The sequence below is a fragment of the Oncorhynchus tshawytscha genome, linkage group LG02, assembly GCF_018296145.1.
Source record: "Oncorhynchus tshawytscha isolate Ot180627B linkage group LG02, Otsh_v2.0, whole genome shotgun sequence".
Lineage (NCBI taxonomy): Eukaryota > Metazoa > Chordata > Actinopteri > Salmoniformes > Salmonidae > Oncorhynchus > Oncorhynchus tshawytscha.
Window position 1 is genome coordinate 30419354 of NC_056430.1, and position 26878 is coordinate 30446231.

Genomic DNA, 26878 nt, shown 5'->3' on the forward strand with positions numbered 1-26878 from the left:
GTAGTGGAGTGGTTGCTGTCTGTCTCTGTCTCCCAGACAGTAGTGGTAGGGCTGTAGTGGAGCGGTTGCTGTCTGTCTCTGTCTCTCAGACAGTAGTGGTCGGGCTGTAGTGGAGTGGTTGCTGTCTGTCTCTGTCTCTGTCTCTCAGTCAGTAGTGGTCGGGCTGTAGTGGAGTGGTTGCTGTCTGTCTCTGTCTCTGTCTCTCAGTCAGTAGTGGTAGGGCTGTAGTGGAGTGGTTGCTCCTGTCTCTGTCTCTCAGACAGTAGTGGTAGGGCTGTAGTGGAGTGGTTGCTGTCTTTCTCTTTCTCTCAGACAGTAGTGGTAGGGCTGTAGTGGAGTGGTTGCTGTCTGTCTCTGTCTCTGTCTCTCAGACAGTAGTGGTAGGGCTGTAGTGGAGCGGTTGCTGTCTGTCTCTGTCTCTCAGACAGTAGTGGTAAGGCTGTAGTAGAGTGGTTGCTGTCTGTCTCTGTCTCTCAGACAGTAGTGGTAGGGCTGTAGTGGAGTGGTTGCTGTCTGTCTCTGTCTCTGTGTCTGTCTCTCAGACAGTAGTGGTAGGGCTGTAGTGGAGTGGCTGCTGTCTGTCTCTGTCTCTCAGTCAGTAGTGGTAGGGCTGTAGTGGAGTGGTTGCTGTCTGTCTCTGTCTCTGTCTCTCAGACAGTAGTGGTAGGGCTGTAGTGGAGTGGTTGCTGTCTGTCTCTGTCTCTGTCTCTCAGACAGTAGTGGTAGGGCTGTCGTGGAGTGGTTGCTGTCTGTCTCTGTCTCTCAGACAGTAGTGGTAGGGCTGTAGTGGAGTGGTTGCTGTCTGTACAGTAGTGGTAGGGCTGTAGTGGAGTGGTTGCTGTCTGTCTCTGTCTCTGTCTCTCAGACAGTAGTGGTAGGGCTGTAGTGGAGCGGTTGCTGTCTGTCTCTGTCTCTCAGACAGTAGTGGTAAGGCTGTAGTAGAGTGGTTGCTGTCGGTCTCTGTCTCTGTCTCTCAGTCAGTAGTGGTCGGGCTGTAGTGGAGTGGTTGCTGTCTGTCTCTGTCTCTGTCTCTCAGTCAGTAGTGGTAGGGCTGTAGTGGAGTGGTTGCTCCTGTCTCTGTCTCTCAGACAGTAGTGGTAGGGCTGTAGTGGAGTGGTTGCTGTCTTTCTCTTTCTCTCAGACAGTAGTGGTAGGGCTGTAGTGGAGTGGTTGCTGTCTGTCTCTGTCTCTGTCTCTCAGACAGTAGTGGTAGGGCTGTAGTGGAGCGGTTGCTGTCTGTCTCTGTCTCTCAGACAGTAGTGGTAAGGCTGTAGTAGAGTGGTTGCTGTCTGTCTCTGTCTCTGTCTCTCAGACAGTAGTGGTAGGGCTGTAGTGGAGTGGTTGCTGTCTGTCTCTGTCTCTGTCTCTGTCTCTCAGACAGTAGTGGTAGGGCTGTAGTGGAGTGGCTGCTGTCTGTCTCTGTCTCTCAGTCAGTAGTGGTAGGGCTGTAGTGGAGTGGTTGCTGTCTGTCTCTGTCTCTGTCTCTCAGACAGTAGTGGTAGGGCTGTCGTGGAGTGGTTGCTGTCTGTCTCTGTCTCTCAGACAGTAGTGGTAGGGCTGTAGTGGAGTGGTTGCTGTCTGTACAGTAGTGGTAGGGCTGTAGTGGAGTGGTTGCTGTCTGTCTCTGTCTCTGTCTCTCAGACAGTAGTGGTAGGCCTGTAGTGGAGCGGTTGCTGTCTGTCTCTGTCTCTCAGACAGTAGTGGTAAGGCTGTAGTAGAGTGGTTGCTGTCGGTCTCTGTCTCTGTCTCTCAGTCAGTAGTGGTCGGGCTGTAGTGGAGTGGTTGCTGTCTGTCTCTGTCTCTGTCTCTCAGTCAGTAGTGGTAGGGCTGTAGTGGAGTGGTTGCTCCTGTCTCTGTCTCTCAGACAGTAGTGGTAGGGCTGTAGTGGAGTGGTTGCTGTCTTTCTCTTTCTCTCAGACAGTAGTGGTAGGGCTGTAGTGGAGTGGTTGCTGTCTGTCTCTGTCTCTCAGACAGTAGTGGTAGGGCTGTAGTGGAGCGGTTGCTGTCTGTCTCTGTCTCTCAGACAGTAGTGGTAAGGCTGTAGTAGAGTGGTTGCTGTCTGTCTCTGTCTCTCAGACAGTAGTGGTAGGGCTGTAGTGGAGTGGTTGCTGTCTGTCTCTGTCTCTGTCTCTGTCTCTCAGACAGTAGTGGTAGGGCTGTAGTGGAGTGGCTGCTGTCTGTCTCTGTCTCTCAGTCAGTAGTGGTAGGGCTGTAGTGGAGTGGTTGCTGTCTGTCTCTGTCTCTGTCTCTCAGACAGTAGTGGTAGGGCTGTAGTGGAGTGGTTGCTGTCTGTCTCTGTCTCTGTCTCTCAGACAGTAGTGGTAGGGCTGTCGTGGAGTGGTTGCTGTCTGTCTCTGTCTCTCAGACAGTAGTGGTAGGGCTGTAGTGGAGTGGTTGCTGTCTGTACAGTAGTGGTAGGGCTGTAGTGGAGTGGTTGCTGTCTGTCTCTGTCTCTGTCTCTCAGACAGTAGTGGTAGGGCTGTAGTGGAGCGGTTGCTGTCTGTCTCTGTCTCTCAGACAGTAGTGGTAAGGCTGTAGTAGAGTGGTTGCTGTCGGTCTCTGTCTCTCAGACAGTAGTGGTAGGGCTGTAGTGGAGTGGTTGCTGTCTGTCTCTGTCTCTGTCTCTGTCTCTCAGACAGTAGTGGTAGGGCTGTAGTGGAGTGGCTGCTGTCTGTCTCTGTCTCTCAGTCAGTAGTGGTAGGGCTGTAGTGGAGTGGTTGCTGTCTGTCTCTGTCTCTGTCTCTGTCTCTCAGACAGTAGTGGTAGGGCTGTAGTGGAGTGGTTGCTGTCTGTCTCTGTCTCTGTCTCTCAGACAGTAGTGGTAGGGCTGTCGTGGAGTGGTTGCTGTCTGTCTCTGTCTCTCAGACAGTAGTGGTAGGGCTGTAGTGGAGTGGTTGCTGTCTGTACAGTAGTGGTAGGGCTGTAGTGGAGTGGTTGCTGTCTGTCTCTGTCTCTGTCTCTCAGACAGTAGTGGTAGGGCTGTAGTGGAGCGGTTGCTGTCTGTCTCTGTCTCTCAGACAGTAGTGGTAAGGCTGTAGTAGAGTGGTTGCTGTCGGTCTCTGTCTCTCAGACAGTAGTGGTAGGGCTGTAGTGGAGTGGTTGCTGTCTGTCTCTGTCTCTCTGACAGTAGTGGTAGGGCTGTAGTGGAGTGGTTGCTGTCTGTCTCTATCTCTGTCTCTCAGACAGTAGTGGTCGTGCTGTAGTGGAGTGGTTGCTGTCTGTCTCTGTCTCTCAGACAGTAGTGGTAGGGCTGTAGTAGAGTGGTTGCTGTCTGTCTCTGTCTCTCTGACAGTAGTGGTAGGGCTGTAGTGGAGTGGTTGCTGTCTGTCTCTGTCTCTGTCTCTCAGACAGTAGTGGTAGGGCTGTAGTGGAGTGGTTGGTTGCTGTCTGTCTCTGTCTCTCAGTCAGTAGTGGTTAGGCTGTAGTGGAGTGGTTGCTGTCTGTCTCTGTCTCTCAGTCAGTAGTGGTAGGGCTGTAGTGGAGTGGTTGCTGTCTGTCTCTGTCTCTGTCTCTCAGTCAGTAGTGGTAGGGCTGTAGTGGAGTGGTTGCTGTCTGTCTCTGTCTCTGTCTCTGTCTCTCAGACAGTAGTGGTAGGGCTGTAGTGGAGTGGTTGCTGTCTGTCTCTGTCTCTCAGACAGTAGTGGTAGGGCTGTAGTGGAGTGGTTTCTGTCTGTCTCTGTCTCTGTCTCTCAGACAGTAGTGGTAGGGCTGTAGTGGAGTGGTTGCTGTCTGTCTCTATCTCTGTCTCTCAGACAGTAGTGGTCGGGCTGTAGTGGAGTGGTTGCTGTCTGTCTCTGTCTCTCAGACAGTAGTGGTAAGGCTGTAGTGGAGTGGTTGCTATCTGTCTCTGTCTCTGTCTCTCAGACAGTAGTGGTAGGGCTGTCGTGGAGCGGTTGCTGTCTGTCTCTGTCTCTCAGACAGTAGTGGTAAGGCTGTAGTGGAGTGGTTGCTATCTGTCTCTGTCTCTGTCTCTCAGACAGTACTGGTAGGGCTGTAGTGGAGTGGTTGCTGTCTGTTTCTGTCTCTGTCTCTCAGTCAGTAGTGGTAGGGCTGTAGTGGAGTGGTTGCTGTCTGTCTCTGTCTCTCAGACAGTAGTGGTAGGGCTGTAGTGGAGTGGTTGCTGTCTGTCTCTGTCTCCCAGACAGTAGTGGTAGGGCTGTAGTGGAGTGGTTTCTGTCTGTCTCTGTCTCTGTCTCTCAGTCAGTAGTGGTAGGGCTGTAGTAGAGTTGTTGCTGTCTGTCTCTGTCTCTCTGACAGTAGTGGTAGGGCTGTAGTGGAGTGGTTGCTGTCTGTCTCTGTCTCTCAGACAGTAGTGGTAGGGCTGTAGTGGAGTGGTTGCTGTCTGTCTCTGTCTCCCAGACAGTAGTGGTAGGGCTGTAGTGGAGTGGTTGCTGTCTGTCTCTGTCTCTCAGACAGTAGTGGTAGGGCTGTAGTGGAGTGGTTGCTGTCTGTCTCTGTCTCTGTCTCTCAGTCAGTAGTGGTCGGGCTGTAGTGGAGTGGTTGCTGTCTGTCTCTGTCTCCCAGACAGTAGTGGTGGGGCTGTAGTGGAGCGGTTGCTGTCTGTCTCTGTCTCTCAGACAGTAGTGGTAGGGCTGTAGTGGAGTGGTTGCTCCTGTCTCTGTCTCTCAGACAGTAGTGGTAGGGCTGTAGTGGAGTGGTTGCTGTCTGTCTCTGTCTCTCAGACAGTAGTGGTAGGGCTGTAGTGGAGTGGTTGCTGTCTGTCTCTGTCTCTGTCTCTCAGACAGTAGTGGTAGGGCTGTAGTGGAGCGGTTGCTGTCTGTCTCTGTCTCTCAGACAGTAGTGGTAAGGCTGTAGTAGAGTGGTTGCTGTCTGTCTCTGTCTCTCTGACAGTAGTGGTAGGGCTGTAGTGGAGTGGTTGCTGTCTGTCTCTGTCTCTCAGACAGTAGTGGTAGGGCTGTAGTGGAGTGGTTGCTGTCTGTCTCTGTCTCTGTCTCTGTCTCTCAGACAGTAGTGGTAGGGCTGTAGTGGAGTGGTTGCTGTCTGTCTCTGTCTCTGTCTCTCAGACAGTAGTGGTAGGGCTGTCGTGGAGTGGTTGCTGTCTGTCTCTGTCTCTCAGACAGTAGTGGTAGGGCTGTAGTGGAGTGGTTGCTGTCTGTACAGTAGTGGTAGGGCTGTAGTGGAGTGGTTGCTGTCTGTCTCTGTCTCTGTCTCTCAGACAGTAGTGGTAAGGCTGTAGTGGAGCGGTTGCTGTCTGTCTCTGTCTCTCAGACAGTAGTGGTAAGGCTGTAGTAGAGTGGTTGCTGTCGGTCTCTGTCTCTCAGACAGTAGTGGTAGGGCTGTAGTGGAGTGGTTGCTGTCTGTCTCTGTCTCTCAGACAGTAGTGGTAGGGCTGTAGTGGAGTGGTTGCTGTCTGTCTCTGTCTCTGTCTCTCTGACAGTAGTGGTAGGGCTGTAGTGGAGTGGTTGCTGTCTGTCTCTATCTCTGTCTCTCAGACAGTAGTGGTCGTGCTGTAGTGGAGTGGTTGCTGTCTGTCTCTGTCTCTCAGACAGTAGTGGTAAGGCTGTAGTGGAGTGGTTGCTATCTGTCTCTGTCTCTGTCTCTCAGACAGTAGTGGTCGGGCTGTAGTGGAGTGGTTGCTGTCTGTCTCTGTCTCTCAGACAGTAGTGGTAGGGCTGTAGTAGAGTGGTTGCTGTCTGTCTCTGTCTCTCAGACAGTAGTGGTAAGGCTGTAGTGGAGTGGTTGCTATCTGTCTCTGTCTCTGTCTCTCAGACAGTACTGGTAGGGCTGTAGTGGAGTGGTTGCTGTCTGTTTCTGTCTCTGTCTCTCAGTCAGTAGTGGTAGGGCTGTAGTGGAGTGGTTGCTGTCTGTCTCTGTCTCTCAGACAGTAGTGGTAGGGCTGTAGTGGAGTGGTTGCTGTCTGTCTCTGTCTCCCAGACAGTAGTGGTAGGGCTGTAGTGGAGTGGTTTCTGTCTGTCTCTGTCTCTGTCTCTCAGTCAGTAGTGGTAGGGCTGTAGTAGAGTTGTTGCTGTCTGTCTCTGTCTCTCTGACAGTAGTGGTAGGGCTGTAGTGGAGTGGTTGCTGTCTGTCTCTGTCTCTCAGACAGTAGTGGTAGGGCTGTAGTGGAGTGGTTGCTGTCTGTCTCTGTCTCCCAGACAGTAGTGGTAGGGCTGTAGTGGAGTGGTTGCTGTCTGTCTCTGTCTCTCAGACAGTAGTGGTAGGGCTGTAGTGGAGTGGTTGCTGTCTGTCTCTGTCTCTGTCTCTCAGTCAGTAGTGGTCGGGCTGTAGTGGAGTGGTTGCTGTCTGTCTCTGTCTCCCAGACAGTAGTGGTGGGGCTGTAGTGGAGCGGTTGCTGTCTGTCTCTGTCTCTCAGACAGTAGTGGTAGGGCTGTAGTGGAGTGGTTGCTCCTGTCTCTGTCTCTCAGACAGTAGTGGTAGGGCTGTAGTGGAGTGGTTGCTGTCTTTCTCTTTCTCTCAGACAGTAGTGGTAGGGCTGTAGTGGAGTGGTTGCTGTCTGTCTCTGTCTCTGTCTCTCAGACAGTAGTGGTAGGGCTGTCGTGGAGTGGTTGCTGTCTGTCTCTGTCTCTCAGACAGTAGTGGTAGGGCTGTAGTGGAGTGGTTGCTGTCTGTCTCTGTCTCTCAGACAGTAGTGGTAGGGCTGTAGTGGAGTGGTTGCTGTCTGTCTCTGTCTCTGTCTCTCAGACAGTAGTGGGAGGGCTGTAGTGGAGTGGTTGCTATCTGTCTCTGTCTCTGTCTCTCAGACAGTAGTGGTAGGGCTGTAGTGGAGCGGTTGCTGTCTGTCTCTGTCTCTCAGACAGTAGTGGTAAGGCTGTAGTAGAGTGGTTGCTGTCTGTCTCTGTCTCTCTGACAGTAGTGGTAGGGCTGTAGTGGAGTGGTTGCTGTCTGTCTCTGTCTCTCAGACAGTAGTGGTAGGGCTGTAGTGGAGTGGTTGCTGTCTGTCTCTGTCTCTGTCTCTCAGACAGTAGTGGTAGGGCTGTAGTGGAGTGGTTGCTGTCTGTCTCTGTCTCTCAGACAGTAGTGGTAAGGCTGTAGTGGAGTGGTTGCTGTCTGTCTCTGTCTCTCAGACAGTAGTGGTAGGGCTGTAGTGGAGTGGTTGCTGTCTGTCTCTGTCTCTGTCTCTCAGTCAGTAGTGGTAGGGCTGTAGTGGAGTGGTTGCTGTCTGTCTCTGTCTCTCAGTCAGTAGTGGTAAGGCTGTAGTGGAGTGGTTGCTGTCTGTCTCTGTCTCTCAGACAGTAGTGGTAGGGCTGTAGTGGAGTGGTTGCTGTCTGTCTCTGTCTCTCAGACAGTAGTGGTAGGGCTGTAGTGGAGTGGTTGCTGTCTGTCTCTGTCTCTCAGTCAGTAGTGGTAAGGCTGTAGTGGAGTGGTTGCTGTCTGTCTCTGTCTCTCAGTCAGTAGTGGTAAGGCTGTAGTGGAGTGGTTGCTGTCTGTCTCTGTCTCTCAGTCAGTAGTGGTAAGGCTGTAGTGGAGTGGTTGCTGTCTGTCTCTGTCTCTCTGACAGTAGTGGTAGGGCTGTAGTGGAGTGGTTGCTGTCTGTCTCTGTCTCTCAGACAGTAGTGGTAGGGCTGTAGTGGAGTGGTTGTGTGCTAAGTTGTGCAGGGCTAAGCCTGTTGGAAGCAGCGGTGTTGTGAGGACTGCGATGCCTAATGCAACACAAACACATAGTAGCTGGCGAACACACCACACTCCAGGTGAATACTCCCACGAACCCACTGACTTTTCCTCCTAGAGAGAGAGAGAGAGAGACTAGTGTGTGGTAGAGAGAGGAAGAAGATAGAGAGAGACTAGTGTGTGGTAGAGAGAGGAAGAAGATAGAGAGAGACTAGTGTGTGGTAGAGAGAGGAAGAAGATAGAGAGAGACTAGTGTGTGGTAGAGAGAGGAGGAAGAAGATAGAGAGAGACTAGTGTGTGGTAGAGAGAGGAGGAAGAAGATAGAGAGAGACTAGTGTGTGGTAGAGAGAGGAGGAAGAAGATAGAGAGAGGAGTGTGTGGTAGAGAAAGGAGGAAGAAGATAGAGAGAGACTAGTGTGTGGTAGAGAGAGGAGGAAGAAGATAGAGAGAGACTAGTGTGTGGTAGAGAGAGGAGGAAGAAGATAGAGAGAGGAGTGTGTGGTAGAGAAAGGAGGAAGAAGATAGAGAGAGACTAGTGTGTGGTAGAGAGAGGAGGAAGAAGATAGAGAGAGGAGTGTGTGGTAGAGAGAGGAAGAAGATAGAGAGAGACTAGTGTGTGGTAGAGAGAGGAAGAAGATAGAGAGAGACTAGTGTGTGGTAGAGAGAGGAAGAAGATAGAGAGAGACTAGTGTGTGGTAGAGAGAGGAAGAAGATAGAGAGAGACTAGTGTGTGGTAGAGAGAGGAAGAAGATAGAGAGAGACTAGTGTGTGGTAGAGAGAGGAAGAAGATAGAGAGAGACTAGTGTGTGGTAGAGAGAGGAAGAAGATAGAGAGAGACTAGTGTGTGGTAGAGAGAGGAGGAAGAAGATAGAGAGAGACTAGTGTGTGGTAGAGAGAGGAGGAAGAAGATAGAGAGAGACTAGTGTGTGGTAGAGAGAGGAGGAAGAAGATAGAGAGAGGAGTGTGTGGTAGAGAAAGGAGGAAGAAGATAGAGAGAGACTAGTGTGTGGTAGAGAGAGGAAGAAGATAGAGAGAGGAGTGTGTGGTAGAGAGAGGAAGAAGATAGAGAGAGACTAGTGTGTGGTAGAGAGAGGAGGAAGAAGATAGAGAGAGACTAGTGTGTGGTAGAGAGAGGAGGAAGAAGATAGAGAGAGACTAGTGTGTGGTAGAGAGAGGAGGAAGAAGATAGAGAGAGGAGTGTGTGGTAGAGAAAGGAGGAAGAAGATAGAGAGAGACTAGTGTGTGGTAGAGAGAGGAAGAAGATAGAGAGAGGAGTGTGTGGTAGAGAGAGGAAGAAGATAGAGAGAGACTAGTGTGTGGTAGAGAGAGGAAGAAGATAGAGAGAGGAGTGTGTGGTAGAGAGAGGAAGAAGATAGAGAGAGACTAGTGTGTGGTAGAGAGAGGAAGAAGATAGAGAGAGACTAGTGTGTGGTAGAGAGAGGAAGAAGATAGAGAGAGACTAGTGTGTGGTAGAGAGAGGAAGAAGATAGAGAGAGACTAGTGTGTGGTAGAGAGAGGAAGAAGATAGAGAGAGACTAGTGTGTGGTAGAGAGAGGAAGAAGATAGAGAGAGACTAGTGTGTGGTAGAGAGAGGAAGAAGATAGAGAGAGACTAGTGTGTGGTAGAGAGAGGAGGAAGAAGATAGAGAGAGACTAGTGTGTGGTAGAGAGAGGAGGAAGAAGATAGAGAGAGACTAGTGTGTGGTAGAGAGAGGAGGAAGAAGATAGAGAGAGGAGTGTGTGGTAGAGAAAGGAGGAAGAAGATAGAGAGAGACTAGTGTGTGGTAGAGAGAGGAAGAAGATAGAGAGAGGAGTGTGTGGTAGAGAGAGGAAGAAGATAGAGAGAGACTAGTGTGTGGTAGAGAGAGGAGGAAGAAATAGAGAGAGGAGTGTGTGGTAGAGAAAGGAGGAAGAAGATAGAGAGAGACTAGTGTGTGGTAGAGAAAGGAGGAAGAAGATAGAGAGAGGAGTGTGTGGTAGAGAAAGGAGGAAGAAGATAGAGAGAGACTAGTGTGTGGTAGAGAAAGGAGGAAGAAGATAGAGAGAGGAGTGTGTGGTAGAGAAAGGAGGAAGAAGATAGAGAGAGACTAGTGTGTGGTAGAGAAAGGAGGAAGAAGATAGAGAGAGGAGTGTGTGGTAGAGAAAGGAGGAAGAAGATAGAGAGAGGAGTGTGTGGTAGAGAAAGGAGGAAGAAGATAGAGAGAGACTAGTGTGTGGTAGAGAAAGGAGGAAGAAGATAGAGAGAGGAGTGTGTGGTAGAGAAAGGAGGAAGAAGATAGAGAGAGACTAGTGTGTGGTAGAGAAAGGAGGAAGAAGATAGAGAGAGGAGTGTGTGGTAGAGAAAGGAGGAAGAAGATAGAGAGAGACTAGTGTGTGGTAGAGAAAGGAGGAAGAAGATAGAGAGAGGAGTGTGTGGTAGAGAAAGGAGGAAGAAGATAGAGAGAGACTAGTGTGTGGTAGAGAGAGGAAGAAGATAGAGAGAGGAGTGTGTGGTAGAGAAAGGAGGAAGAAGATAGAGAGAGACTAGTGTGTGGTAGAGAAAGGAGGAAGAAGATAGAGAGAGGAGTGTGTGGTAGAGAAAGGAGGAAGAAGATAGAGAGAGACTAGTGTGTGGTAGAGAAAGGAGGAAGAAGATAGAGAGAGGAGTGTGTGGTAGAGAAAGGAGGAAGAAGATAGAGAGAGACTAGTGTGTGGTAGAGAAAGGAGGAAGAAGATAGAGAGAGGAGTGTGTGGTAGAGAAAGGAGGAAGAAGATAGAGAGAGACTAGTGTGTGGTAGAGAGAGGAAGAAGATAGAGAGAGGAGTGTGTGGTAGAGAAAGGAGGAAGAAGATAGAGAGAGACTAGTGTGTGGTAGAGAAAGGAGGAAGAAGATAGAGAGAGACTAGTGTGTGGTAGAGAAAGGAGGAAGAAGATAGAGAGAGGAGTGTGTGGTAGAGAGAGGAGGAAGAAGATAGAGAGAGGAGTGTGTGGTAGAGAAAGGAGGAAGAAGATAGAGAGAGACTAGTGTGTGGTAGAGAGAGGAGGAAGAAGATAGAGAGAGGCTAGTGTGTGGTAGAGAAAGGAGGAAGAAGATAGAGAGAGACTAGTGTGTGGTAGAGAGAGGAAGAAGATAGAGAGAGGAGTGTGTGGTAGAGAAAGGAGGAAGAAGATAGAGAGAGACTAGTGTGTGGTAGAGAGAGGAAGAAGATAGAGAGAGGAGTGTGTGGTAGAGAGAGGAAGAAGATAGAGAGAGGAGTGTGTGGTAGAGAGAGGAAGAAGATAGAGAGAGACTAGTGTGTGGTAGAGAAAGGAGGAAGAAGATAGAGAGAGGAGTGTGTGGTAGAGAAAGGAAGAAGATAGAGAGAGGAGTGTGTGGTAGAGAAAGGAAGAAGATAGAGAGAGGAGTGTGTGGTAGAGACAGGAAGAAGAAGATAGAGAGAGGAGTGTGTGGTACAGAGAGGAAGAAGAAGATAGAGAGAGGAGTGTGTGGTAGAGAGAGGAAGAAGAAGATAAAGAGAGGAGTGTGTGGTAGAGAAAGGAGGAAGAAGATAGAGAGAGGAGTGTGTGGTAGAGAAAGGAGGAAGAAGATAGAGAGAGACTAGTGTGTGGTAGAGAAAGGAGGAAGAAGATAGAGAGAGGAGTGTGTGGTAGAGAAAGGAGGAAGAAGATAGAGAGAGACTAGTGTGTGGTAGAGAAAGGAGGAAGAAGATAGAGAGAGGAGTGTGTGGTAGAGAAAGGAGGAAGAAGATAGAGAGAGACTAGTGTGTGGTAGAGAAAGGAGGAAGAAGATAGAGAGAGGAGTGTGTGGTAGAGAAAGGAGGAAGAAGATAGAGAGAGACTAGTGTGTGGTAGAGAGAGGAAGAAGATAGAGAGAGGAGTGTGTGGTAGAGAAAGGAGGAAGAAGATAGAGAGAGACTAGTGTGTGGTAGAGAAAGGAGGAAGAAGATAGAGAGAGGAGTGTGTGGTAGAGAAAGGAGGAAGAAGATAGAGAGAGACTAGTGTGTGGTAGAGAAAGGAGGAAGAAGATAGAGAGAGGAGTGTGTGGTAGAGAAAGGAGGAAGAAGATAGAGAGAGACTAGTGTGTGGTAGAGAGAGGAGGAAGAAGATAGAGAGAGGAGTGTGTGGTAGAGAAAGGAGGAAGAAGATAGAGAGAGACTAGTGTGTGGTAGAGAGAGGAAGAAGATAGAGAGAGGAGTGTGTGGTAGAGAAAGGAGGAAGAAGATAGAGAGAGACTAGTGTGTGGTAGAGAAAGGAGGAAGAAGATAGAGAGAGGAGTGTGTGGTAGAGAAAGGAGGAAGAAGATAGAGAGAGGAGTGTGTGGTAGAGAAAGGAGGAAGAAGATAGAGAGAGACTAGTGTGTGGTAGAGAAAGGAGGAAGAAGATAGAGAGAGGAGTGTGTGGTAGAGAAAGGAGGAAGAAGATAGAGAGAGACTAGTGTGTGGTAGAGAGAGGAAGAAGATAGAGAGAGGAGTGTGAGGTAGAGAAAGGAGGAAGAAGATAGAGAGAGACTAGTGTGTGGTAGAGAGAGGAAGAAGATAGAGAGAGGAGTGTGTGGTAGAGAGAGGAAGAAGATAGAGAGAGGAGTGTGTGGTAGAGAGAGGAAGAAGATAGAGAGAGACTAGTGTGTGGTAGAGAAAGGAGGAAGAAGATAGAGAGAGGAGTGTGTGGTAGAGAAAGGAAGAAGATAGAGAGAGGAGTGTGTGGTAGAGAGAGGAAGAAGATAGAGAGAGGAGTGTGTGGTAGAGAGAGGAAGAAGATAGAGAGAGGAGTGTGTGGTAGAGAGAGGAAGAAGAAGATAGAGAGAGACTAGTGTGTGGTAGAGAAAGGAGGAAGAAGATAGAGAGAGGAGTGTGTGGTAGAGAAAGGAGGAAGAAGATAGAGAGAGGAGTGTGTGGTAGAGAAAGGAAGAAGATAGAGAGAGGAGTGTGTGGTAGAGAGAGGAAGAAGAAGATAGAGAGAGGAGTGTGTGGTACAGAGAGGAAGAAGAAGATAGAGAGAGGAGTGTGTGGTAGAGAGAGGAAGAAGAAGATAAAGAGAGGAGTGTGTGGTAGAGAAAGGAGGAAGAAGATAGAGAGAGGAGTGTGTGGTAGAGAAAGGAAGAAGAAGATAGAGAGAGGAGTGTGTGCTAGAGAGAGGAAGAAGAAGATAGAGAGAGGAGTGTGTGGTAGAGAGAGGAAGAAGAAGATAGAGAGAGGAGTGTGTGGTAGAGAAAGGAGGAAGAAGATAGAGAGAGGCGTGTGTGGTAGAGAAAGGAGGAAGAAGATAGAGAGAGGAGTGTGTGGTAGAGAGAGGAAGAAGAAGATAGAGAGAGGAGTGTGTGGTAGAGAAAGGAAGAAGAAGATAGAGAGAGGAGTGTGTGGTAGAGAGAGGAAGAAGATAGAGAGAGGAGTGTGTGGTAGAGAGAGGAAGAAGAAGATAGAGAGAGGAGTGTGTGGTAGAGAGAGGAAGAAGATAGAGAGAGGAAGAAGATAGAGAGAGGAGTGTGGTAGAGAGAGGAAGAAGATAGAGAGAGGAGTGTGTGGTAGAGAAAGGAAGAAGAAGATAGAGAGAGGAGTGTGTGGTAGAGAGAGGAAGAAGATAGAGAGAGGAGTGTGTGGTAGAGAAAGGAAGAAGAAGATAGAGAGAGGAGTGTGTGGTAGAGAGAGGAAGAAGAAGATAGAGAGAGGAGTGTGTGGTAGAGAGAGGAAGATAGAGAGAGGAGTGTGTGGTAGAGAGAGGAAGAAGATAGAGAGAGGAGTGTGTGGTAGAGAGAGGAAGAAGATAGAGAGAGGAGTGTGTGGTAGAGAGAGGAAGAAGAAGATAGAGAGAGGAGTGTGTGGTAGTGAGAGGAAGAAGAAGATAGAGAGAGGAGTGTGTGGTAGAGAGAGGAAGAAGATAGAGAGAGGAGTGTGTGGTAGAGAGAGGAAGAAGATAGAGAGAGGAGTGTGTGGTAGAGAAAGGAAGAAGATAGAGAGAGGAGTGTGTGGTAGAGAGAGGAAGATAGAAAGAGGAGTGTGTGGTAGAGAGAGGAAGAAGATAGAGAGAGGAGTGTGTGGTAGAGAGAGGAAGAAGATAGAGAGAGGAGTGTGTGGTAGAGAAAGGAAGAAGAAGATAGAGAGAGGAGTGTGTGGTAGAGAAAGGAAGAAGAAGATAGAGAGAGGAGTGTGTGGTAGAGAGAGGAAGAAGATAGAGCAAACACACACTACAGAGCCCCAGGACAGCAGCACAATTAGACCCAACCAAATTATGAGAAAACAAAAAGATAACTACTTAACACATTGGAAAGAATTAACAAAAAAACAGAGCAAACTAGAATGCTATTTGGCCCTACACAGAGAGTACACAGCGGCAGAATACCTGACCACTGTGACTGACCCAAAATTAAGGAAAGCCTTGACTATGTACAGACTCAGTGAGCATAGCCTTGCTATTGAGAAAGGCCGCCGTAGGCAGACATGGCTCTCAAGAGAAGACAGGCTATGTGCTCACTGCCCACAAAATGAGGTGGAAACTGAGCTGCACTTCCTAACCTCCTGCCCAATGTATGACCATATTAGAGAGACATATTTCCCTCAGATTACACAGATCCACAAAGAATTTGAAAACAAATCCAATTTTGAAAAACTCCCATATCTACTGGGTGAAATTCCACAGTGTGCCATCACAGCAGCAAGATTTGTGACCTGTTACCACGAGAAAAGGGCAACCAGTGAAGAACAAACACCATTGTAAATACAACCCATATTTATGCTTATTTATTTTATCTTGTGTCCTTTAGCCATTTGTACATTGTTAGAACACTGTATATATATATAATATGACATTTGTAATGTCTTTACTGTTTTGAAACTTCTGTATGTGTAATGTTTACTGTTAATTTTTGTTGTTTTTCACTTTATATATTCACTTTGTATGTTGTCTACCTCACTTGCTTTGGCAATGTTAACACATGTTTCCCATGCCAATAAAGCCCTTGAATTGAATTGAATTGAATTGAATTGAGAGGAGTGTGTGGTAGAGAGAGGAAGAAGAAGATAGAGAGAGGAGTGTGTGGTAGTGAGAGGAAGAAAAAGATAGAGAGAGGAGTGTGTGGTAGAGAGAGGAAGAAGATAGAGAGAGGAGTGTGTGGTAGAGAGAGGAAGAAGGGGAGGGAGAGGAAACAGTGGAAAGAGAGAGGAAGAAGGGGAGGGAGAGGAAACAGTGGAAAGAGAGAGGAAGAAGGGGAGGGAGAGGAAACAGTGGAAAGAGAGAGGAAGAAGGGAAGGGAGAGGAAACAGTGGAAATAGAGAGGAAGAAGGGGAGGGAGAGGAAACAGTGGAAAGAGAGAGGAAGAAGGGGAGGGAGAGGAAACAGTGGAAAGAGAGAGGAAGAAGGGGAGGGAGAGGAAACAGTGGAAAGACAGAGGAGCAAGGGGAGGGAGAGGAAACAGTGAAAAGAGAGAGGAGGAAGGGGAGGGAGAGGAAACAGTGGAAAGAGAGAGGTCGAGGTATTCTGCTGTAAGTAGGAGGAGGATGGCTCTAGGAAACGTCTCTCTGTGTTGTTTTGGTACCCCTGGCTTGGGAAATAGGGGGTGGGGGAGAGCGGGATTGTTTCTAGGAAACCATACACAAAATGTATATTTTTACCAAATATTTAGGAAGAGGTCATCATTTCATGGGGTCTGTGAAGGAAGAAACCACATGGAAAAAGTGATAAACAAGTTCGGTCCAGAAAACAGATTTTCACAAAGTCTAATTCATTTATTGTTTGAGGTTTCCTGATGTTTGTATCTAAACCAAGTAGATCATTTTAAGATTGTTCTATTGTTATATACCTCAGTTGGGGTCTCTATAAGCTTCAATTTGGGTCCTGGGTCCTAAACCCAGCATGAAAGTGCATCCTTGTAGCTGGGTGGGCTAATATAGTCAAAATGTTTGCCTTGGGGTAATGGGCCAACGGCCATGGGGTATGTTGAGCCAATGGTAATTTGAGCGAATTGAAGTGTTGTTCTTCCCAGGCGTAATGCAAGGCATTATCGCTGGGATATGAGGTAACAACAGGGTCTATGTTAAATGTGTTTGAAAAATGTAAAAAGTGTTTGTTAGGTGAAATATATATAGATATCTTTGTTAGGGCGGCAGGTAGCCTAGCAGTTAAGTAAGGGCCAGTAACTGAAAGGTCGCTGGGTGAATCCCCCAGCTGACTAGGTGAAAAATCTGTCAATGTGCCCTTGAGCAAGGTACTTAACCCTAGTCACTCTTGGGGCGGCAGGGTAGCCTAGTGGTTAGAGCGTTGGACTAGTAACCCGAAGGTTTCATGTTCAAACCCCCGAACTGACAAGGTACAAATCTGTCGTTCTGCCCCTGAAATTAAATTAAAATAAACTCTGGATAAGAGCATCTGCTAAATGATAAATAAATAATACATTTCCCTTGATGGAGTGATGCTGAATGTAAAAAAGGGCTCAATTTACCCGACACAACTGAATGAATAGATAAAGATGGAAAGACTGCGTCAGGTAGCCGAGCAGGTAGCCGAGCAGGTAGCCGAGCAGGTAGCCTAGCAGGTAGCCTAGCAGGTAGCCTAGCAGGTAGCCTAGCAGGTAGCCTAGCAGGTAGCCTAGCAGGTAGCCTAGCAGGTAGCCTAGCAGGTAGCCTAGCAGGTAGCCTAGCTGTTAAGTGCGTTGGGCCAGTAACTGAAGAAAAATCTGTCAATGTGCCCTTGAGCTAGGCACTTAACCTAAATTGCTCCTGTAAGTCGCTCTGGATAAGTATTACATACACACTAACACACACTCCCCAAATGTCTGGGCTAGTCTTTTCCCATGTAGCACTGTCTCACAAATACACAGCCAGAACATCAGCTTCGTAGAGCTTATCTGTCGTTTTCTCATGTGGGTTATCCAAAGTTTATTAAATGTTTCCAGGGTCAGGGCTGGGCCAGTGGCATGCCAGCAATAGCAACTGGTGCTTTATGAGTACTTTCATCTGTGTGTGTGTGTGTGTGTGTGTGTGTGTGTGTGTGTGGTGTGTGTGTGTGTGTGTGTGTGTGTGTGTGGGGGGGTGGTGTGTGTGTGTGTGTGTGTGGTGTGTGTGTGTGTGTGTGTGTGTGTGTGTGTGTGTGTGTGTGTGTGTGTGTGTGTGTGGTGTGTGTGTGTGTGTGTAAGTGTGTGTGTGTGTGTGTGTGTGTGTGTGTGTGTGTGTGTGTGTGTGTGTGTGTGTGTGTGTGTGTGTGTGTAAGTGTGTGTGTGTGTGTGTAGTGTGTGTGTGTGTGTGTGTGTGGTGTGTGTGTGTGTGTGTGTGTGTGTGTGTGTGTGTGTGTGTGTGTGTGTGTGTGTGTGTGTGTGTGGTGTGTGTGTGTGTGTGTGGTGTGTGTGTGTGTGGTGTGTGTGTGGTGTGTGTGTGTGGTGTGTGTGTGTGTGTGTGTGTGGGGGGTGGTGTGTGTGTGTGTGTGTGTGTGTGTGTGTGTGTGTGTGTGTGTGTGTGTGTGGTGTGTGTGTGTGTGTGTGGTGTGTGTGTGTGTGTGGTGTGGTGTGTGTGTGTGTGTGTGTGTGTGTGTGTGTGTGTGTGTGTGTGTGTGTGTGTGTGTGTGTGTGTGTGTGTGTGTGTGTGTGTGTGTGTGGTGTGTGTGTGTGGTGTGTGTGTGTGTGTGTGTGTGTGTGTGTGTGTGTGTGTGTGTGTGTGTGTGTGTGTGTGTGTGTGTGTGTGTGTGTGTGTGTGTGTGTGTGTGTGTGTGTGTGTGTGTGTGTGTGTGTGTGTGTGTGTGTGTGTGTGTGGTGTGTGGTGTGTGGTGTGTGTGTGTGTGTGTGTGTGTGTGTGTGTGTGTGTGGTGTGTGGTGTGTGTGTGTGTGTTGTGTGTGTGTGTGTGTGTGTGGTGTGTGTGTGTGTGTGTGGTGTGTGTGTGTGTAAAGGTATTGAATGCTGAGGGGGACAGGTTTATGTGTAGGGAGAGATGCTGTGTCTCACTAGCTGCAGTACAGCCAGACAATGATTCTCCTGTGTTCAGAAGAGGTTTCACAGCTGGATGTGTGGAGACTGTAGACCCAGACATACAGAGCACACAGCTCAAGGTTGAGGGTCTTATTGTTGTATAGCTGTAGAGGAACGTCAATGTCTTTTATTGAAGGAAGAGTGGTATGTACAAATTGAGGGAAGATAATTCTTTAACTGATTAACTTTAACACGAAGAGAATGATGCAGACATTATTCTCAGGTACATGACAAAACGTGATTCTACATGTTCAATCATTTGTTTAGTATATACCATCTTCTCTGTTGGTGTAGAGAGTTGGTTGTGAACTGATCCTGTACCACTTCATGAATAGAAGGTGATTGGTTGCTGTTGTCAGACAGACTGAGGAGAGAATTGGAGCAGTCTCAGTCAGAGAGAGAGAGGAGAGGGAAATGGGGGAGAGAGAGAGAGAGAGGGAAATGGGGGAGAGAGAGGAGAGGGAAATGGGGGGAGAGAGGAGAGTAAGTGAGTGTAGACAAGACTGTCGGAGGGAGGGTGTGGTCGAGTGGTCACGGTCCAGGTTATCTGACCATTGACGAGGGGAGGTGACTGGGAGAGAAGGAGAGACAGAGACAGAGAGAGATGGGGAGAGGGAAAGAAAGAGGTTATCTGGGCTGTACAGGAAGGGTGGTGAGGGTGGAAGGCTAGAAGGAGGTGTGTGGACTATCAGCCCTGGGAGAGACCCCAATCAACCTTACCTAATGATACCCTGTCAACATCGGAGGGAGAGAAGGACAGAGAGACTGACAGAGAGAGAGGGAGAAGGGCAAGGTGAAGGAGAGCAGGAGGAGAGTAAGGTGAGGGACAGAGAAAGAGAGAGAGAGGGAGGGCCACAGACAAGGCTCAGACAGCCCCTCTGTGGGAAGTTCTGGTGAAGAGTGTGTTTGTGATGAGCGTATGAAATGGGCCTATTTCTGTAAGGTGCTTTTAGCCAAAGAGATATGGGACTGAAGGAGAGAGGAGTGACCTGTGTGTCCTGGAGGTGGTGTGGATGATAAACCTCTTTCCCTCCTCTCAACATGATGACCAAAACGTTCCCACAACGTCATGGGAGCCAAATTCTCGCCGCCAAACTTCTCCCTATCAGGCTGTAGAACTAAACCTATACATAGCCCATGCTGAGGCATCTGTGTCTGTCTGTGGACACTTTTATATCATCTCAGTAATTGGAGGGAATATTTCATATCAATTCTCCCCCCTTCTCTGTGTCTCTGTAAGGTACCTGGCTAAACTGTCGTCGGTTGGCAGTATCAGTGATGAGGAGACATGTGAACGCCTGCGGGGACTTATCCAGAGACAGGTACACATCTACCATGACAAACTGTGGTCATATTTTCAGGTTTGTAAGGTTTGCAGGGTATGACAAGATGGTACATAAGTTATAGAAGTTATGTCCAAGTCTTTGAATTCAAGATACAAGTCATAGTCATTTAGCATTCTCTTTAACCAGGAGCAGATCTGTAATGTAATGATCATTATTCTAACCAGGAGCAGATCTGTAATGTAATGATCATTATTCTAACCAGATACAGATCTGTAATGTAATGATCATTCTCTTTAACCAGGAGCAGATCTGTAATATAATGATCATTATTCTAACCAGGAGCAGATCTGTAATGTAATGATCATTATTCTAACCAGGAGCAGATCTGTAATGTAATGATCATTATTCCAACCAGGAGCAGATCTGTACTGTTATGATCATTATTCTAACCAGGAGCAGATCTGTATTGTAATGATCATTATTCTAACCAGATACAGATATGTAATATAATGATCATTCTCTTTAACCAGGAGCAGATCTGTAATGTAATGATCATTATTCTAACCAGATACAGATCTGTAATATAATGATCATTATCTTTAACCAGGAGCAGATCTGTAATATAATGATCATTATTCTAACCAGGAGCATATCTGTAATGTAATGATCATTATTCTAACCAGGAGCAGATCTGTAATGTAATGATCATTATTCTAACCAGATACAGATCTGTAATGTAATGATCATTATTCTAACCAGGAGCAGATCTGTAATGTAATGATCATTATTCTAACCAGGAGCAGATCTGTAATGTAATGATCATTATTCTAACCAGGAGCAGATCTGTAATGTAATGATCATTATTCTAACCAGGAGCAGATCTGTAATGTAATGATCATTATTCCAACCAGGAGCAGATCTGTACTGTTATGATCATTATTCTAACCAGGAGCAGATCTGTAATGTAATGATCATTATTCTAACCAGACACAGATCTGTATTATAATGATCATTATTCTAACCAGGAGCAGATCTGTAATGTAATGATCATTATTCTAACCAGATACAGATCGGTAATGTAATGATCATTATTCTAACCAGGAGCAGATCTGTAATGTAATGATCATTATTCTAACCAGATACAGATCTGTAATGTAATGATCATTATTCTAACCAGATACAGATCTGTAATGTAATGATCATTATTCTAACCAGATACAGATCTGTAATAATGATCGTTATTCTAACCAGGTGCAGATCTGTAAGCGCAGTGTGGAGGTGATGGATGCTGTGCGGCGTGGGGCTCAGCTAGCCATAGACGAGTGTCAGTTTCAGTTCCGGAACCGCCGATGGAACTGTTCCACACTGGAAACCATGCCTGTCTTCGGCAGGGTCGTCACACAGGGTACGCCTCAGTATCAGTAACTTATCTTACAATAAATATACTTTTATATCTGAAGATAAAAACTTACTGCCTGATCTGTGATGAATGTAGTTGTGTATTTATTGTTTGCCTGTTTATTTGTGACAGGCACTCGGGAGGCAGCCTTTGTGTATGCCATCTCAGCAGCCAGTGTGGCGTTTGCTGTGACCCGAGCCTGTAGCAGCGGAGAGCTGGAGAAATGTGGCTGCGACCGCACCGTCCATGGAGTCAGTCCGGAGGGTAGGACACACACACACACACACACACACACACACACACACACACACACACACATCTCAGATGTTTGACTGCTAACACTTGCTCTCTGTCTCTCTCTGTCCGAGTCTCTCTCCCTGTTTCTCTTTCTCTGTGTCTCTCCCTCTCTCTCCGTGTCTCTCCCTCTCTCTCCGTGTCTCTCCCTCTCTCTCCGTCTCTCTCCCTATCTCTCCGTGTCTCTCCCCCTCTCTCTGTCTCTCTCCCTTCCTCCAGGGTTCCAGTGGTCAGGCTGTAGTGATAACATAGCATACGGAGTGGCCTTCTCTCAGTCCTTCATTGACGTAAGGGAGAGGAGTAAAGGACAGTCCCCCAGCAAAGCACTCATGAACCTACACAACAACGAGGCCGGGAGGAAGGTATGACCTATCACAACAAACAAATATGTCCTAGTAAACTCAACAGCAAAGAAGAGAACAGGAGATAAAAACATACATTCTTTCCGTCTCCCTGCAGGCCATCCTGAGCCACATGCGTGTGGAGTGTAAGTGTCATGGCGTGTCAGGTTCCTGTGAGGTAAAGACCTGCTGGAAGGCCATGCCCCCATTCCGCAAGGTGGGCAACGTCATCAAGGAGAAGTTTGACGGCGCCACAGAGGTGGAGCAGCGCAAGGTGGGCACCACCAAGGTCCTGGTGCCACGGAACTCCCAGTTCAAACCTCACACAGACGAAGACCTGGTCTACCTGGAGCCCAGCCCCGACTTCTGTGACCACGACCCGCGCACACCAGGCATGCTGGGTACGGCGGGGCGGCAGTGTAACCGGACGTCGAAGGCCATCGACGGCTGTGAGCTGATGTGCTGCGGCCGGGGCTTCCAGACAGAGGAGGTGGAGGTGGTGGACAGGTGCAGCTGTAAATTCCACTGGTGCTGCTACGTCAAGTGCAAACAGTGCCGCAAGATGGTGGAGATGCACACCTGCCGGTGATCACCATGGACACCCCCAGTGGAGATCCAAACAATTTCCCCACTCTCTCCCTCCTCACCTGCACTTGGGGAGGGAGAGAGAAAGGGAGGGTGGGGGGTGTTTGTGGTTTTCCTCTACCCCCTATTTCAAAGCCACCCTGATTCCTTTTACAACAGACCACGGGAACAGCCAGCCAGACAGAGGACAGGTTCATACAATGTTAAAGGAACATCTTACACACGCACAGGATGTAAAATCTAAAACGGCAAATATACACTGAGTATACTAAACGTTAGGTGGCATAGACTGACCAGGTGAATGCAGGTGAAGCTATGATTCCTTATTGATGTCACTTGTTAAATCCACTACAATCAGTGTAGATGGAGAGGAGATTGTGTATGTGTGCCATTCAGAGGGTGAATGGGCAAGACAAAAAATGTGAGTGCTTTGAACGGGGGATGGTAATAGGTGCCAGGCGCACCGGTTTGTGTCAAGAACTGCAACGCTGCTGTGTGGTTCAAGAATGGTCCACCACCCAAAGGACATCCAGCCAACTTGGCGCATTGGAGTCAACATGGGCCAGCATCCCTGTGGAATGCTTTCAACACCTAGAGACGATGCCCCGACAAAATGAGGCTCTTCTTAAGAGGGGGGGGGGGGTGAAACTCAATATTAGGAAGGTGTTTGGTATACTCGGTGTATGTTTTCCAAGTCCCAAGTCCCAACAGAGTATTTTCCCTCCCCCTCCCACCCTCTCAGTTGATTCTAATTGATGTGATTGCTCTTTGTTTTGTTTTTTTAACTTATTTGATATTGTGAGTGATTTGGGGTGGGTGAGGTTGAGAGTGGATTGAAGCGGAGAGGGGAACTGAGGGTAGGACATATTGGACCTGGGAAGGGGAGAGGGGAACTGAGGGTAGGACATATTGGACCTGGGAAGGGGAGAGGGGAACTGAGGGTAGGACATATTGGACCTGGGAAGGGGAGAGGGGAACTGAGGGTAGGACATATTGGACCTGGGAAGGGGAGAGGGGAACTGAGGGTAGGACATATTGGACCTGGGGAGGGGAGAGGGGAACTGAGGGTAGGACATATTGGACCTGGGAAGGGGAGAGGGGAACTGAGGGTAGGACATATTGGACCTGGGAAGGGGAGAGGGGAACTGAGGGTAGGACATATTGGACCTGGGGAGGGGAGAGGGAACTGAGGGTAGGACATATTGGACCTGGGAAGGGGAGAGGGGAACTGAGGGTAGGACATATTGGACCTGGGAAGGGGAGAGGGGAACTGAGGGTAGGACATATTGGCCCTGGGAAGGGGAGAGGGGAACTGAGGGTAGGACATATTGGACCTGGGAAGGGGAGAGTGGAACTGAGGGTAGGACATATTGGACCTGGGAAGGGGAGAGGGGAACTGAGGGTAGGACATATTGGACCTGGGAAGGGGAGAGGGAAACTGAGGGTAGGACATATTGGAACTGGGAAGGGGAGAGTGGGGGAGCTGAGTTTTCCCTCCATCTTGCTGCTGCTTCACTGGATGTAAAGGGAGAGACACGCCTGCCTGTCGGTCTGAGAGAACAGACTTTACCGCCCAGAGTAGGAATGCTGACTCACAGACATTGTAATTTGTGGTCCAGGTGTACATGACCGTGTTGTGTTGGGGTTGAGTAGCGATTTAGTTGTGTGGACATTTGTCCCCTTTAGCCCTGATGCTGCTCCACTCATGAAATCAGTCACAAAATCAGAATTACTCACAGAAGAACACACATAATCAGTTATGGGCTGGAATTCAATCTGATCGCGGGTTATAGGTACTGCAGCTCTGAAATGGCATGTTCACATTCGTGGAGATCCCATTCATGATAAACGCTGCATATGTCTGCTCAATCGGAAATTGCCTTTAAAAAACATTAATGCCTATAACCCACAATACAATAGAATCCAGCCTTAGTTTGTGTCAGACCAGGAGGAAGTTTGCCCATACAGATACATACAGACAGATACATACAGACAGATACATACAGACAGATACATACAGACAGATACATACAGACAGATACATACAGACAGACAGATACATACAGACAGACAGACAGATACATACAGACAGATACATACATACAGACAGATACATACAGACAGACAGACAGATACATACAGACAGATACATACAGACAGACAGACAGATACATACAGACAGATACATACAGACAGACAGATACATACAGACAGATACATACAGACAGATACATACAGACAGATACATACAGACAGATACATATAGACAGATAGATACATACAGACAGATACATACAGACAGACAGACAGATACATACAGACAGATACATACAGACAGATATATACAGACAGACAGATACATACAGACAGATACATACAGACAGATACATACAGACAGATACATACAGACAGATACATACAGACAGATAGATACATACAGACAGATACATACAGACAGACAGACAGATACATACAGACAGATACATACAGACAGACAGACAGATACATACAGACAGATACATACAGACAGACAGATACATACAGACAGATACATATATACAGACAGATATATACAGACAGATACATACAGACAGATACATACAGACAGATACATATATACAGATACATACAGATAGATACATACAGACAGATACATACAGATAGATACATACAGACAGATACATACAGACAGATACATACAGACAGATACATATATACAGATACATACAGACAGATACATACAGATAGATACATACAGACAGATACATACAGACAGATACATACAGACAGATACATACAGACAGATACATACAGACAGACAGATACATATATACAGATACATACAGACAGATACATACAGACAGATACATACAGACAGATACATACAGACAGATACATACAGACAGATACATATATACAGATACATACAGACAGATACATACAGACAGATACATACAGACAGATACATACAGACAGATACATACAGACAGATACATACAGACAGATACATACAGACAGATAGAAACATACAGATAGATTCATACATACAGACAGACAGATACATACAGACAGACAGACAGATACATACAGACAGATACATACATACAGACAGATACATACAGACAGACAGACAGATACATACAGACAGATACATACAGACAGACAGACAGATACATACAGACAGATACATACAGACAGACAGATACATACAGACAGATACATACAGACAGATACATACAGACAGATACATACAGACAGATACATATAGACAGATAGATACATACAGACAGATACATACAGACAGACAGACAGATACATACAGACAGATACATACAGACAGATATATACAGACAGACAGATACATACAGACAGATACATACAGACAGATACATACAGACAGATACATACAGACAGATACATACAGACAGATACATACATACAGACAGATACATACAGACAGACAGACAGATACATACAGACAGATACATACAGACAGACAGACAGATACATACAGACAGATACATACAGACAGACAGATACATACAGACAGATACATATATACAGACAGATATATACAGACAGATACATACAGACAGATACATACAGACAGATACATATATACAGATACATACAGATAGATACATACAGACAGATACATACAGATAGATACATACAGACAGATACATACAGACAGATACATACAGACAGATACATATATACAGATACATACAGACAGATACATACAGATAGATACATACAGACAGATACATACAGACAGATACATACAGACAGATACATACAGACAGATACATACAGACAGACAGATACATATATACAGATACATACAGACAGATACATACAGACAGATACATACAGACAGATACATACAGACAGATACATATATACAGATACATACAGACAGATACATACAGACAGATACATACAGACAGATACATACAGACAGATACATACAGACAGATACATACAGACAGATACATACAGACAGATACATACAGACAGATAGAAACATACAGATAGATTCATACATACAGACAGATACATACATACATACATACATACAGGGCTGGGTGGAGCAGGGATGCTGTGCAAGATGACTTAAGCACTTTTCTCTCCGAGCGCACACACCACACACCACACACCACATACCACACCACATACCATACCACATACCACACCACACACCACACACCACATACCACACCACATACCACACACCACATACCATACCACATACCACACCACATACCATACCACACACCACATACCACACCACATACCGCACCACATACCACACCACACACCACACTACACTACATACCACACCACATACCACACCACATAAAATACCACACCACATAAAATACCACACCACATACCATACCACATACCACACCACACCACACTACATAAAATACCATACCACATACCACACCACATAAAATATCACACCTCATAAAATACCATACCACATACCACACCACATACAACACCACACCACATAAAATACCACACCACATACCATACCACATACCACATCACACACCACACCACATACCACACCACATACCACACCACATACCACACCAAACCACATACCACACCACATACCACATACCACACCACATACCACATACCACACCACATACCATACCACATGACATACCACACCACATAAAATATCACACCACACCACATACCACGGCATATAAAATACCACATACCACACCACATACCATACCACACACCACATAAAATATCACACCACACCACATACCATACCACATACCACACCACATAAAATACCACATACCACACCACACCACATAAAATACCACACCACACCACATACCATACCACATACCACACCACATAAAATACCACATACCACACCACACCACATAAAATACCACACCACACCACATACCATACCACATAACACACCACACAAAATACCACACCACACACCACATACCACATACCACACCACATTAAATACCACACCACATACCACAAAACATACCACACCACATACCATACCACATTCCACACCACACCGTATACAATACCACACCACATACCATACCACATCACATACCACACCACATCACATACCACACCAAATACCACATCATATCACATACCATACCACACCATACCACACACCATACCACACCACATACCACATCACATCACATACCACACCACTTACCATACCGCATACCATACCACACCACATACCATACCACATACCACACCACATACCACACCACATACCATACCACATACCACACCACATACCACACCACATACCACACCAAACCACATACCACACCACATACCACATACCACACCACATACCATACCACATGACATACCACACCACATACCACACCACACCACATACCACCGTCCCTACACCTTACCACAAACAACAAAGCCT

General features: G+C 47.0%; 1 protein-coding gene across 1 annotated transcript in view; it reads left to right on the forward strand.

Moving 5' to 3' along the window:
* Window positions 1-21782, forward strand: part of LOC112241176 (protein Wnt-4a) — a 38476-nt gene extending 16694 nt beyond the window's left edge. Inside the window, exons 2-6 of the mRNA XM_042296327.1 lie at window positions 18753-18834; window positions 20050-20203; window positions 20330-20461; window positions 20711-20853; window positions 20951-21782. Coding sequence (XP_042152261.1) covers window positions 18753-18834; window positions 20050-20203; window positions 20330-20461; window positions 20711-20853; window positions 20951-21421 — 982 coding nt within the window. The 3' untranslated portion in view covers window positions 21422-21782. The remainder of the gene's footprint in view (window positions 1-18752; window positions 18835-20049; window positions 20204-20329; window positions 20462-20710; window positions 20854-20950) is intronic.
* The last annotated feature ends 5096 nt before the right edge of the window (window positions 21783-26878 follow it).